A 14,510-nucleotide genomic window follows, 5' to 3' on the forward strand; every position below is an offset into this window, starting at 1 on the left:
ACTACTACTGTCTAGCTCTGAAATAGGTTAAGAGATATAAGTAAGATAAGTAAGATATGAATGATACTGTGGTCCAAACCTTACTGTCTGCTAGTGGGACAAATAAATACATAATGTCAAGGAAGCTGAACAGATGGTGAAAGCTCTTTAAAATAAACTATTAAGAAAGCATACTGCTTAATAATGTATAAAGTCAGAGTAAAGTGAATAACATAACCAAGATTAAGCTCAGATCTGCCTGGCTTCAAACAAAGCCCATATTCTTTCTAAAAGTCTAAACAAAATAAAGACAAGAAAACACAGGTGGTACAAAGAAAAAAAAATTGAAGAAACTCATCATAGCATTTAAGAAACCTAAATGTAATCTGTGTGAGATGAATTTGGTACCAAACATAAAACTAGAAACAACAAAGATAACCATGATAGGTTTGGAACTTGAACTTGCATAATATTTGTTGTATTATTTAAGAAAATTCAGTTCGGCTAAATAGAGAATAAAGAGAAACTAACAATGAGGAGAAGTATTATTAACAATATGTAAGGAGATAGCGTGGTAGACATAGTCAACATAGATAATTAAATAGAGATGAAAGGACCACGTTAGGCTCCCAACATTTATGAGACACCAAAATATTCATGTCTTAAATGAGTCACCTGTTGATTATACCCATTCTGGCCCCATGTGTTGTCTGCCTGAGATATGCAGATAAAAATACATAGTTATTCAGGAGTATGTTAGCAAGTTACAACCATACCTAGGCACACTTGCCTCTGATGATAAAGCAAGCTATGTTGGTTCCAGACACATTCCAACTGCTGAGACCCTTGTTCCCATTCAACACTGGTCCTCATAAAACCCACCATGATCAGGGAAGGCTGATATGGTAGAGAAGGTGAGACAGGATAAATGAATATTATGTAACACAGGACTCAGAATGTGGGCCTTTCATTCCACTGAAACCCTTTCTAAATAGGTAAGCCTACCAGATCTTTCCCTCCTTGTTTTGTGCTGTGTTTTAAGTTGATTCAATAAATCTGTGACTAAAATATCTAATATGGTTTGTGAGCTTTTCTGTACTGAGACCACAGCTCTTACCTGTATTATGGGATAGATGTAAGATAGCTGAGGATACCAGGTGGTGAGGCTACCGGAGTTGAAGGGGCTCAAGTCAGGGACAAAGGCTCAGGATATCCTTGGAATTGTTCCCAGCACCAAAGTTGGGATGAAGTCAGGAGAACTGGACTGCAGGGCCCTGATAATACCAATAGAACTTGCCCACAAATTCACCAAAGATTTTGATACCTGAACTCAGCAGAATATAAGAATATCCAGAATATAAGAATCAACACACATGTATTCTAAGCACCACCACCCCCCCCCTTTTTTAAATATTTTATTTTTATTTGTTCACGAGAGAGAGAGAGAGAGAGAGAGAGAGAGAAAGGCAGAGACACAGGCAGAGGGAGAAGCAGACTCCTGCAGGGGGCCTGATACAGGACTCAATTTGGGACTTTATCCTAGGACCCTGGATTATGCCCTAAACTGAAGGCAAACACTCAACCATTGAGCCACCCAGGCATCCCTCTAGGTCCCTTTTTCTCCAGCCATTAGAATATGCCAGCTCCCACTCTCAACCCAGCTTCCTCTAAATATTCAGATTCCACACAGGAGGTGCAAGAGGTCTGAAAGACTCAAGATTCCCCTGAGATAGTCTGAGTCATCTCAAAGTGACATTTAAAACTAGAAGAGACAGGATCCCTGGGTGGCGCAGCAGTTTGGCGCCTGCCTTTGGCCCAGGGCACGATCCTGGAGACCCGGGATCGAATCCCACGTCGGGCTCCCGGTGCATGGGGCCTGCTTCTCCCTCTGCCTATGTCTCTGCCCGCCCCCCTCTCTCTATCATAAATAAATAAAAATTAAAAAAAAATAAAAATAAAACTAGAAGAGACTAAGAATATTAACTGGCAGGTTCTCATTCTGCCTGGGTGTGGTTTATTGAGGAAAAATAGATGTTAATAGTGAAGAAGCTACAATTTCTTTGTAAATATAAGTAGTAATATAAGTAAAATTTTGAGCCAATTATGGTTTTATTAGTAGCACTAGAAACATGAAAGAGCTAAATGGAAGGAGGAAGAGAAAGATGGTTAGTCAATGGACATAGAAATGTAGTGTCTTTGAAATAGTCTATGTCCCACATCAACATATGTACATGTGCATACACATAACTACAAATGTCTGATACTCTTGTCTAAAGAACTGTCTTCTGTGGTATATATACAATGGAATATTACTCAGCTATCAAAAAACTGGTATCTTGCCCCTTGGAATTACATGGATGGAACTAGAGGGTATCATGCTAAATGAAATAAGTCAAGCATAGAAAGACCATTATAAAATTTCACTCATATGTGGAATTTAAGAAACAAAACAGAAGGCCATAGGAGAAGTGAGGGAAAAATAAGACAAAATCAGAGAGGGAGACAAACCATAAGACACACTTAGCTATAGAAAACAAACTGAGAAAAAAAAAAAAAGAACAAGAAAACAAACTGAGGGCTGCTGGAGGGGAGGTCGATGGGGGACGGGGTAACTGGGTGACAAGCATCAATGAGGGCACAGGATATCAGCACTGAGTGTTATATGCAACTTATAAATCACTGAACTCTACTTCTGAAACTAATAATAAATTGTGTTAATTGAATTTAAATAAAACAAAATAAAATTTTTAAAAAAATACTAACTTCAGTAACAGGATACCTGAACAGTTGTTAACATATGTCTAGGTAAAGAAGTCTCAAACTAAAAACAAGTATGTCAGCCCCTATGTTTATTTTTATTTGTGATTAGTCTCCACTTTTCTACCACAAACATTAAAAAAAAAGTATTTTGTTCTCCAATAGCTATGTTTTTCCAGAAATACTATGTGAAAACTCCTAAAAACAAACATATCCTCGTAAGTAGAACTGGGATCCAACACAAAGCCTAACCTGAAGTTAAAGAATAGGAATAGACTGCTCTTCTACTACAGTAAATAATCTTTTAAATGGTAGGATTTTTATGTCAATCTTACATGAAATTTTGTATATACTTTGGATTAAACTAAGGAAAAATATGGAGTTTCATACATGGGTTAGTCTGCATTCCAGTCAAGGTAGAGATCAATGCACGCAGGCCAAGGGCAGGAAGTAAGGATCTACTCAGGCAGAGAGGACTGCAAAATATCATAACAGATCGATCTGCTGGCTCATGCTCTGCACATTTCCAGTCCTGAAGTATTTCTTTTATTGGGGGATCCCTGGATGGCTCAGTGGTTTAGCTCCTGCCTTCGGCCCAGGGCATGGTCCTGGGGTCCCAGGATGGAGTCCCACATCAGGCTCCCTGCATGGAGCCTGCTTCTCCCTCTGCCTGTGTCTCTGCCTCTCTTTCTCTGTCACTCATGAATAAATACATAAAATCTTTAAACAAAAAAAGTATTTGTTTTATAAATCTGGAATAATGCAGTAAAACAAAAGCTCAGTATCTTAGAAAAAAAATCAGATTTTGAAGAAAAGTCCTCATTGTGATAAAAAGATAACCAGCTGGATACCTGGATGCTACAAATCTCAGGACTAAAAGGACAAGAGACACAGAGACAGGCACACAGGACACAGAAAAGTTTTGAGCACAGAAATGAGGCTGTTTTACTAAGAAAATTCAATCTGTGGAGCTGATATACCATCTGGTGACCATTTGGGGCATATGTGTAAAAAATTGCCCAGATATTTCTATATATTTTAGGATGCTATCAAAACCTACAACAAATTGTAGCTGTTTCTGAAACTTTAAGAAAAAAAGAGATCTGACCTAAATGTGTTGATACAGTTGATAACATAGAGTAAAATTTTTTGAAGTGAGCAGTTGATAATAAAGAATAAGATTTTTCTCACTTAGCTCATTTGGAGACAAATAAAATGCCCTCTTGGAATACAATATCTGCCTGACATATAAGTATGCTTACTATATATGCATTTTATTTATTGAAATAAAAATTTAAATCACAGCATTCTGTGAATTGTATAATTGACAATACTTGGTTATTGCAAAAGGTTATATATAAGCACCAACAGAACTGCTTTTGAAATCCATTAATTCAGCCCTAGAAATATATACATTTTCCCCATGGATTTTACATCAGTGTTATTTACTGATGCTGCTGTATTATAACAACCAGAAATTTCTATAGTCCATTAAGGATTCACAAACATTTATGGAACAAGCTCTTTTCCCGTTGCTTTCAGCAACCACAGTGAAACAAATTCTAGCATTACTAAATGAAAACAAAAATGTGCATAGAAAAAGGTCATACACATACTCAGAAGTAACGAATTAGTGGTTATTTTAATTCTTTCTCAATCTAGCCACTAGATTTTTCCAGTAACTGCAATTCAGCATTCGTATTTAACTCATTCGTAACAACAAAGTCTGAACCGCTCGCTCGAGAGTGCTCTACTTTAAATCACATTGACTGAACCAAGGAAACTCTCAGAGGCAGGCATCTTCCTTCATCTTTTTTGGAAGGGCAAGCAGACAAAAAGGCCAAAGCTGCCCCAAACACTGCTTCGTGTCCATTTGAATAGATAGGAATGTAAGGAGCAAACCTTCCCCCACCTCCCAGAAAGTAAAGACGAAATCCCGTCAACATCTCATCCCAACCAGGAGGGCACAGGCCTCTCCCCAGCCCAGTGTCCACAGACGACAGGGGCGGCCTGTACTCACACAGATGGCCAGAGCGCCTGCCCCCATTCTCGCAGGAAGTGCCTCGTAGAAGTGATGAAGACCAGATGAAAACATCAAAATGACAGCAAAATATTAAAATTTTTCCATTCAGTAGATATGCTTTCATTTGAAAAACAGCTCCTAATCCAGAGGCCTCACAGCAAGCGAGGAGCAGCTCCTAACATTTTCGGAAGTGTGGTTTTGCTTCTCATTCGGCTGAACCCACATGGCTGGCAGCACTGCCTGGAGTTGAAATCTGATCCAGAGCGGCTAGTATTGGCAAGTAGAGGATGTCATGTGACCTGGGCCGTAAGTTGCTGACATCTTTTTCTTAAACCTGACTTGCCAGATACCACATGCAAGCTTTCTCGGGTCAGAAAACACGATCACCTGGTGGTATTCATTACTAAGGACTAAGTGCAAAACGTGAAAATGCAAACTTGCTTCCTTGTTGCAACTTCTAAGAAAACCTCACATATTCACACTCAGGTTTCAATCTGCAGGCACATTCCTCACTTTTCTGAGGCACTTTCCTATTCCATTGCCCCTTATGAAACCAGTGAAATTCTATCAAAAATTTCTTCCCTCCATTTTTATTCTATCACAATTGTTCTAAATGAAAATACTCTATTTTATGTAACTGTTACCACTTCTGATTACTTTTGAATTATCTTACTCACTTATAATGGTGATAAACATAAAACAACAGACTTCCAGACTTCCACGATTCAATATGTGTGATTCATAGTCTGGAAAATAGCCCCTGGTTGACCTTTCAATAATGTCCTACTTCACATGCTGTGTCATTAGAAAAACGTGATAGACTTTACAATACTCAAATATTTGAACTGAGAGCTAAAAAGTCCATTTCATACAAGCCAGAAGGAAACTGTCTTGTTTTTTTATTACCATTTTTTTGTCAAATCTTTTTTTGTGGCACCATTTAAGAGAATGCTGGCTAATACTACATGAGGAGTTTCATTTCCCCCAATTTTAAAAGACTTAAATTGTCCCCAGTAACAAAACATAATATATTATATCTTAAGGGGATAGGATGGGAAGACAAGGGAAAGCTGAAATCAGCTCTCCACTCAATACTTCCCTTCAAATCTCGGATATTTTGTGTATTTCTGGTCAACCAACAGTACCCACAGCAAAGCCAGAATAGAAAATTGTGTTAAGCAAGCCATAGGACATGACAAAGTACATTTCATTTTTTTAAAGATTTTATTTATTCATGAGAGACACAGAGAGAGAGAGGTAGAGATACAGGCAGAGGGAGAAGTAGATTCCATGCAGGGAGCCTGACATGGGACTCGATCCCAGGTCTCCAGGATCACTCCCTGGGCCTAAGGCAGCGCTAAACTGCTGAGCCACCTGGGCTGCCCCACACTTTTTCTAATACGTTAAAAACGTGTCTTCTTTTTCTGATTACATAAATATTGCCAGTCCTTGGTGAAAAATAAAAGCCTGAAGATTAGGTCACCTACAGGTTCATCCCCCAACATTACTAAACCAATATTTATTAGCTACGCTGGGTCAGGCATTAGGTTATACAATATACAAGGATAAGAAACACCTGGTACCTTCTTTCATGGATCATCCAATGGGAGGAGGGAGGAATGAAAAGTAAATAAAGCTTTCTGATTAGTAATTGCAGAGGTGCTAATATAGAAGCAGAGATGAGGTAATAAAAGAGAATAACAGAGAATACCTAGAAACATTTAACATTTTATTTAAAAAAAAAAAGTCCTGATTTTTTTTTTCCACTTAACATTGTATCACAGGCATGTTCCCATAGTGTTAACAGTAAAAACAATTCCCATCACTTACAATATTACATTCTGTATATGTTTCTTTAGTCATTCTCCCATTTTTAGACATTTACATGGTTTCTGATTTTATGTGTCTATGTGATTGTAAGTAATGCTTTATCCTTATTCTGATTATTTTCTAGTCAAGACTCCAGAAAGTGAAGTTTCTGGATCACAGAGAATATTAACATGTCCTAAGGCTCTTGACATACCTTTGATTCTGGTAGTTTACATCCTACAATTCATGCTACCTGAGTTTGAATATTTTATAAAATATTTCCTAATTTAATAAATGAAAAGGATTTCTCATTCTAAAACATTTTTTTATTATTAAAGATATGAAAATTCCTCATTAGTCATTTCCTATTCTGTGTGTTGCTTTGTCCATTTATCAAATAGAAGCTTACCAAGTCTCTTTTATAAACTCATTTTAAGGATTAAATGATACAATTCATAAAAAGCACTTAGTATACTACCTAAAAATAACAATTTGGGATGCTTATCCGATGGTTGGATTATAGATCTATTTGGAAATTTTAAAAAATATAATGAAAAACGACTATCTAAATTGATTTTTATTTTTCACTTAACCACTGTGGCCCACACTGTTAACTTTCTCCAGTATGCAATCTCTAATACTATTCAAGCTCCTTCTCCCTTTCAGTTGGGCCTGAGCCCATAGTTGTCCACCTACAGTCTACATTTCCCAATCTTTCATACCAGTAGATAGGGCCATATGACCATGTACTCATTAACAGAGTGCGAGTGGATATGATCTGTAGGACTTCTGTGTCACATGCTTCATAGGAAATCTCTTGCTCCACATTTACTTTCCTTCCTCTTCATCACAGGCTGGATTGAAGGTGGACCTCATTTCCACCATGGAGACGAGAGAATCCCAGGGATGGAAAGAGTAGTGAATAGATGGAAGGGACCTAGACCTCTGAATGACCTTGTGGAATATGATTGCATTAACAAGGCTGCATCAATTAAAATCTTACATGAGAAAGAAATAAAAACTCTCAAATATGCTACTGTTTTTGAAAGTCCTGTGTGTATATAAAACAAGTTTTTTTTTAATACACTAACCAAATGACTCCGCCCTATTTATGGGACAAGTTTTTCATTTCCCAAGTATGATACTATCCATATATATTAAATTCTGATATGCATACACACATATCATGCACAGAGTCTTTTTCAGGCTAATATATTCTATCTAGTTTTTTTTCTTTCTTCCATAGTCTGTTTTATTCCACTTCAATAATATTTGAATAACTGTATCTTTATGATTTACTTAAATAGCTGATAAAGACAGCATTCTCTCATCTTTTTCAAAATTTTATTACTGCTTCCCAGTTTTTTATGATGGATTTCAAAAACATTCAGTAATGTTAGAATAAGTTAGAGTATCAAAATATTATACCTTGTGTTATTATTCTAATATATATATAAACATCTCATTTCTGTTTTGCTATATAAGGTTAACAAAAGTTTAATCCTAATTTTCAAAAGTACTTACATACTATGATAAGGTATAATTAGTCCCATGGCAAACAAATTTTTATCCTTAAATATTCCTGGTAATGACTACGTTTTACTGCAAGAAGAAACTCTGAATAGGCCATTTAATAAATTTACTAAAAAACATTCTTCACATCAAACAATGTTTCTCCATGGAATATATTTGAAATTAGAGTCTGAAATATTTTTCCTTCCCCCTCCAATAGACACAAGTGATAGTAGAATCCAATTGCAGAAAGTTCTCTGAGCTGGCATACATATATATCCCTAAGTACTGATTTATAGAGAATCTTAAGATACATAAAGCCACAGCCAAAAGTTTTGCTAAACTATAAACTGTTGCTGTTTCCCCAGAAAGAATAAAAGAACTGTAAAAAGTACTTTTCAGAATAGTTAGCTCTAGTGGGCTAGTTCCATGATTACTCCCAGAAATGCTGACATACCAGGTCAGGACCAGGACAAAAGATGTCCTATTTTCAAGATCCGTGGGCTCCCTGGAGGAAGGTGTCAAGGTGACTTCACAATTGATGGTCAGGCCCCTAGGATGCTGTCATTCAAATGACCCTCTAACTGGGGAAGGCTGATGAAGGAAGCTGAAAAGGCCAGGTTATCCTGTAGCCCCCAAATCTAAAAATGCTTCAAAGTCAAGCTCTCTGATGTTAGCTAGCAAAGCTATCAGTTTTCAAAAGACACAATCTCTTCAACTGGAGTAGCAATAACAGTTGTCAGAAGAATAGCAGTAGTCAGCAGATACAGTACTGCTGGCCATGTAGCAGGGACACGCATGTATCTTGGGGTGCAGTGCTGGTGGTGGCACTGACAGCATCAACCACCTGATGTCCACCGGAAATGGGACCTTGGAGGCTTTTTCCCCTAAACTCAGTCTGTCTATACTCCAGCTCTACTTCTCAGTTATTTCTCAAGGAGTATCCTGGCCTAATCAGAATCAATGGCATCCAACCTGACAGACTTCCAATCAGAAGTCAGTCAGTCATCAACTATTTATTATTTATGTACTCTCTCTTGACCAGAGAGTTCAGATATTTTGATTTTTGATTCCCTAGAATGTATGCACTGGAAAGATTACTTGTTCTAGATCAGGAGTCAGCAATCTGTAGCCTGCAAGCCACATGTGGCCTCCACAGGTCCAATTCAGCCACTCCAGACCAACTCTGATTGCACTCAACAGTTTACATTTGTATGACCACTTTGGTACTACAGTGGCGAAGGTTTGTATCTGCAATAGAGATTGAACCCTATGGCTCACAAGGCCTAAAACATTTACCATCGGACCCTTTACAGAAAAAGTGTGCTGACCCTTGTTCTAGGCTATTCAGTAACAACCCTGAAAGACTATTCTATGGGTCTTGGTTCCTTGGAAAATAACAGAAAGTAGGCCTTTCTTGGGTTTATTAGTCTACTTTGTTACAACTGTCCTATTATCTGGCCTTGGGCCTATTCTTACCTTCTCCTATTAGTTTGTGAAGGATTCTCTAGAAAGAGGTTTAGTGCATAATCTTTTTTTTTAATTTTTTATTGGAGTTCAATTTGCCAACATATAGCATAACACCCAGTGCTCATCCCACCAAGTGTCCCCCCCTCAGTGCCCATCACCCAGTCACCCCAACCCCTCGCCCACCTCCCCTTCCACTACCCTTTGTTCATTTCCCAGAGTTAGGTGTCTCTCATGTTTTGTCACCCTCACTGATATTTTCTTGAGTGCATAATCTAATGATCATATTCCATTTCTGAAATCTAGATACATTCTCACCCCATTTGAGAGAAAAAAATACCATACTCCCAGGAAAAGATCGATTGTTCTGTAGCCATGGAAACAAATAGCCAGCATAATTCATTTCAAATCTGTTCAATCAATCAACAACTTGCCTCAGTAAACCACTGTATCAGTAACAGCCCAATCAAGAAGGGGCTCACTCTAGTATGACTTTGAGTGTCAACCAGTCAATACCTGTCTCATTTGAGTAACCACTCTTCTTCCAATGATGTCATCACTTCTGAAAAACTACTAATCTTAATTTCCCACTTTCCAAAAATCCTACATAATTATCATCAGCCTGTTCTACTCAAAAGACCATGCCTGACCAGCAGAGCTTTTCCTCACTATGATAGTCAATAAATTTAGCTTTGTCTTTTTGTCAGGCACATTGAGTTGGTCTCGACATTCTTTGACACACGTTTAGACTTTCCAATTCTGTGGGTCTTTAAATCCCATTGTTTGACCTGCATCTAGTACTACCTCACTAGCTTGCATAATGTCCATTTTTTCAGCCCTACTTATAGCTTCACCTTAACTATTGACGTGTCTCCTGGCTAAGGCTGAACTGCTGCATACCATTCCCTATCCTTCCCTGGAAGCCAAAGCAGGTCCACTTTGCCAGTGTCCACAGAAGGAGAGAAGCAGACTCAGTCCTATAAGTGGGCAAGAGTGCTGATGAGAAAGGGAAGGTCCATTCCTCAGATGTGGGAAGCAAGACAAGAGCCAAATTTTCTTTCAAAAACAATTTACTTTCTCATTAAATTTGCTAAAACCATAATTTAACTTCTAAATTTCACAAGTGCTTAATGTACAACGTGCAGCTATTACTATTCTAACTATGGCTAAGAGGAGGTATGAAGAATGGTATATTATTTGAGCTATGAAGTATACGTAAAAATTTTTTTAAGACACAATTTTTGCAAATCTTGAGGAAGTATTCTATTTGGCCATTCTGTCTCAGCTGCCTAATGATTTGAAAGACCATTTACCTAGGCAGGAATTACTATTATTAGGAATCAATATGAACACTTTAATACCCATTGTTCCTTTCTCTGCCTACTTCATAGTTTATGATTACTGATTCATGGTCCCTGAAGGCACTTGAGTCTTACTTTTGTTTACCAATTAGTAAATTCAGTACACTAAATTGTATAGTCAAATTGAAATATGTGCCCTTAGTACTTAAGAATTTGAAGAAAAGAAAAAATATGATGGATGGATATGATTGGTGCTACAGCTGCAAGAAGGCAGGTGTTGAGCTGACTCCTACAGAAGTCACTGATTTGAATAGCAGGGGAAGGAGAGGGCATTCTAATGTGGGTCCATGTGTTACACAAAATGACATCATGAAAAGTCAGGGACTTTAAACAGTTGAATAAGAAATCTAGGCAAGATCTCAAGCAATCAGGAACCTTTGTAGGTTCTTCAATAGAAAATAGCTTGACAAAAGTAGTGCCAGGTTAATCTGAGGTCTGACAAAATATGCTAGAATAAGAAAGAAACATAAATAAATGGACCCTGTTAATAACTGCCCAGGTGAGAGGAGAAGGTCTTGAATTTAGACACTGAAAGATAAATCACAAACTTTGTAGAAAGAACATGGAAGACTGATAACTGACTTTATATAAGAGGCAAAAGAGGTGTCATGTAGTCAAGAAAAGCATGAAGGATGATTTTAATGTTTTCCAGGACAATGAAATAGCACCTAGTAAGTAGGGTACCTTAAACTCTAGTCTGCCTTGCAAAAGTTCCAGTTTACGCTTGTTGATTCAGTGCAGTTATTCATACCATTCCTTTTCACTCTTAAAAGTGTTTTGGGAAAACTGGAGCTAAGGGAGGTGACAGCAAAGGGTGCCACCAAGGTACTGGAAGGACCCCCTCTACCAGGATCCTAAGGGAGAAATCAAGACTTTCATCTTTGCATGTAGAATATTAAAAAAAAAAAAAAGAATGTCAGTAATATGGAGAATATCAATATAGTCTAATTAGAAGGAGATTAGAGCAAGAATTGGAGTAAAAATTTTTTTGAAACCAAGAGCTGAAATTTTTCAAAACTTATAACAAACATTAACCCTCAGCTCTATAAACCGCTAGAAGGATAAAGAAAACCTCTCAACAGTGCTAACAATGAGAGTTAAAGAAAAAAAACCTTAGAAGTAAACCAGAGAAAGATCCTTACTTTAACGAAACAATAGGAATGACAACTTGGAAATACTAGAGACCAGAAAATAAGGGCCTGATAGGTCTAAAGTGTTTTGAAGGGGGTGGAGGGAGGCAAAGAAACTCTTACAAAACTAAAATTACATATCCAGAGAAAATGTTCTTCAGAAATTGAAGGTGAAATAAAAACATTTTCAGATAGATGAAAGCTGAGTGAATTTGTCATCAGTAGATTCACACTATAAGAAATGCTAAAAGGCACTCTTTGGGTGAAGGGAAGTGATACCAGATGGAAAAATTGGATCTACTAAAAGGAATAAGGAATTTTGTAAGTGGTAAATATGTGGAGGCATGCTTGATTCTGAGCAGAAGCTGTGGGTGTCTTGCGTGATTTGTTGTGATTCTGTGGGACACTGGCAACCAGAGATAGCTCAGTGACGGACTTTGGTATCATGGAAGGACTTTGGGCAGCCTCATGATCAAGCTTCAGCACCTCCTAAAAAAGCTATACAAGATTATGGGAGCTGAAAACATGAAATTCCAGTCTTCATCACTTCAGACTTCCTTTGGGGGATGAAGGCATAGTCAATGATCCTCAGATTTTGTATTGCTCTCTCATCTTGGCTGAAGTTTTCACTCATTAATATCAACTCTACTAAGGGGAAAAAACTGAGTGTACAATTTATCAAACTATTTGGAATGTAAAATTCTTAAAGTTTAACTACCTTAGGAGAAAGTAGGATAACCTAGGATCATCTTTAAGAGATCACAGCCTTCATGAGGGGTGATCAAGAATGGCAAGAGGGGAGGAACTGGGCAAAAAGCTAAATGGGTCCAATTCTGTACTTGAGGGCAAAATATATTTTAAAGAAAAAGAACTAGCAGAAGAAAAATCTAAATATTCAGACCTAGATGAATTTATCTGTAACTTTACGAAAAGGATAATGCCACTAGAACACAAATCAAAGTCCATGATATCATTAGGGACTTTTCCAAACATCTCTCCCAGCAGATGGCATTTGGATATGGTCCTTCACTAAAAAGTCTCTCTTCATTGGAAGAAGGGACTTTCTTTTTCACTGCCTGCTCTGTGTATTTTCAACTTGGCAACCAGGCTTCATTCCTCTACCTCTAATTCCAGTACAAGGTCCTGTGGACTAGTTTATGAGAGGAGGACCTGAGAAGGCATGTGTCAACCATCTCAAAACACAGGAGATATTCTGGACCACCACATCCTTAATGGGAAGCTTTATAGAAACACAAAATTTAGGTTTTATAAATAGGTTTTATTTTAATATATTCAAAATGGTTACAAAAAGTGGGGGCTGGGAGAAGGGGCCATGGAAGAGGGAGAAGCAGACTCCCAGCTGTGCGGGGAGCCAGACACAGGGCTCAATCCCAGAACCCTACGATCATGACCTGAGCCAAAGGTAGACACTTAACTGACTGATCCACCCAGGCACCCCTGAAAAAATTTTCAATTTCCTCTGTGTTCTTGCAGCCATTTTTTTTAATTAAAATTTTTTTAATGTTGTGCCTCATCAGCATTCCTTTGGTACAAGGACATTGGCAACCAACCGTATACTACTAACTACACTTCTGAAACAGATTTGATTGTTACTTTTCTGATTGTTTTTTTTTTTCTTTTTAGGTCTAAAGACTCCATATATTAGTTTCAAGTGACCTATGATCATTCAAGTACTTATATTTGAATTTTGAGTGTATGTACATGGAACTGAGCATCCATCTTCATATTTTTAACTTTTTTAAAGAATAAAAACTGCTGGCCTAAAAATTAAGTTCCAAACTCCTTATCATGGCTTTCAAAGTTTTTCAAAATCGAATTCCATACTAGCTTTATACCTATACCATTTTATACCTTACATTCTAGTCTTCTTGGGTGTGGTGGGCTGGATAATGGCCCCCCAAATAGATCCACTTCCTAGTCCCCAAAACTTGTAAACAGGTTACCTTGCATTGTTAATGGGATTCTGCAGATGTATTTAAGTTACAGATCTTGAGATGGGAAGATTGCCCTGGATTATCTCCCTCAATCTAATCATATGGGTCCTTATAATGAGGAGGCTGGAGGGTCAGAAGTAGAAGAGCTGTCAGGATACAAGCAGCAATTTTAGTCAGAGAGATGTGAAGATCCAAAGCTGCTGGCTTGAAGATGGAGGAAGAAACCATAAACAAAGGAATGAAGATGGCCTCTAGAAGCTGGAAAATATAAGAACTCATCTGGAGTACCAAGAAGAATGTTGATTTTAGTCCAGTGAAACTGATTTCAGATTTCTGATCTCCAGAATAGTAAGATAATAAGTTGTGTTGCTGTAAGTCACTAAATTTCTGGTAATTTGTTATAGCACTGATAGGAAACAATATATTGCTGTTCTTTAAATTAAATAAGGCGTGCACTGTCACACTTCAGAAACTTTGTTTATGATCTCGTACTTACCGGAAATGTCTTTGTTTCCCT

General features: G+C 37.7%; 1 protein-coding gene across 2 annotated transcripts in view; it reads right to left on the reverse strand.

The window, feature by feature from the left end:
- Nucleotides 1-14,510, reverse strand: part of FAM13A (family with sequence similarity 13 member A) — a 350,236-nt gene that overhangs the window by 318,662 nt on the left and 17,064 nt on the right. Inside the window, exon 1 of one of the 2 annotated variants that reach the window (XM_041760045.1) lies at nucleotides 4,757-4,980. The exons of the other annotated variant lie outside the window; for it this stretch is intronic. Coding sequence (XP_041615979.1) covers nucleotides 4,757-4,831 — 75 coding nt within the window. The 5' untranslated portion in view covers nucleotides 4,832-4,980. Of the gene's footprint in view, nucleotides 1-4,756; nucleotides 4,981-14,510 lie in introns of those variants that run through there. 2 annotated transcript variants of the gene reach the window in all.

This window comes from Vulpes lagopus, chromosome 6, assembly GCF_018345385.1.
Source record: "Vulpes lagopus strain Blue_001 chromosome 6, ASM1834538v1, whole genome shotgun sequence".
Lineage (NCBI taxonomy): Eukaryota > Metazoa > Chordata > Mammalia > Carnivora > Canidae > Vulpes > Vulpes lagopus.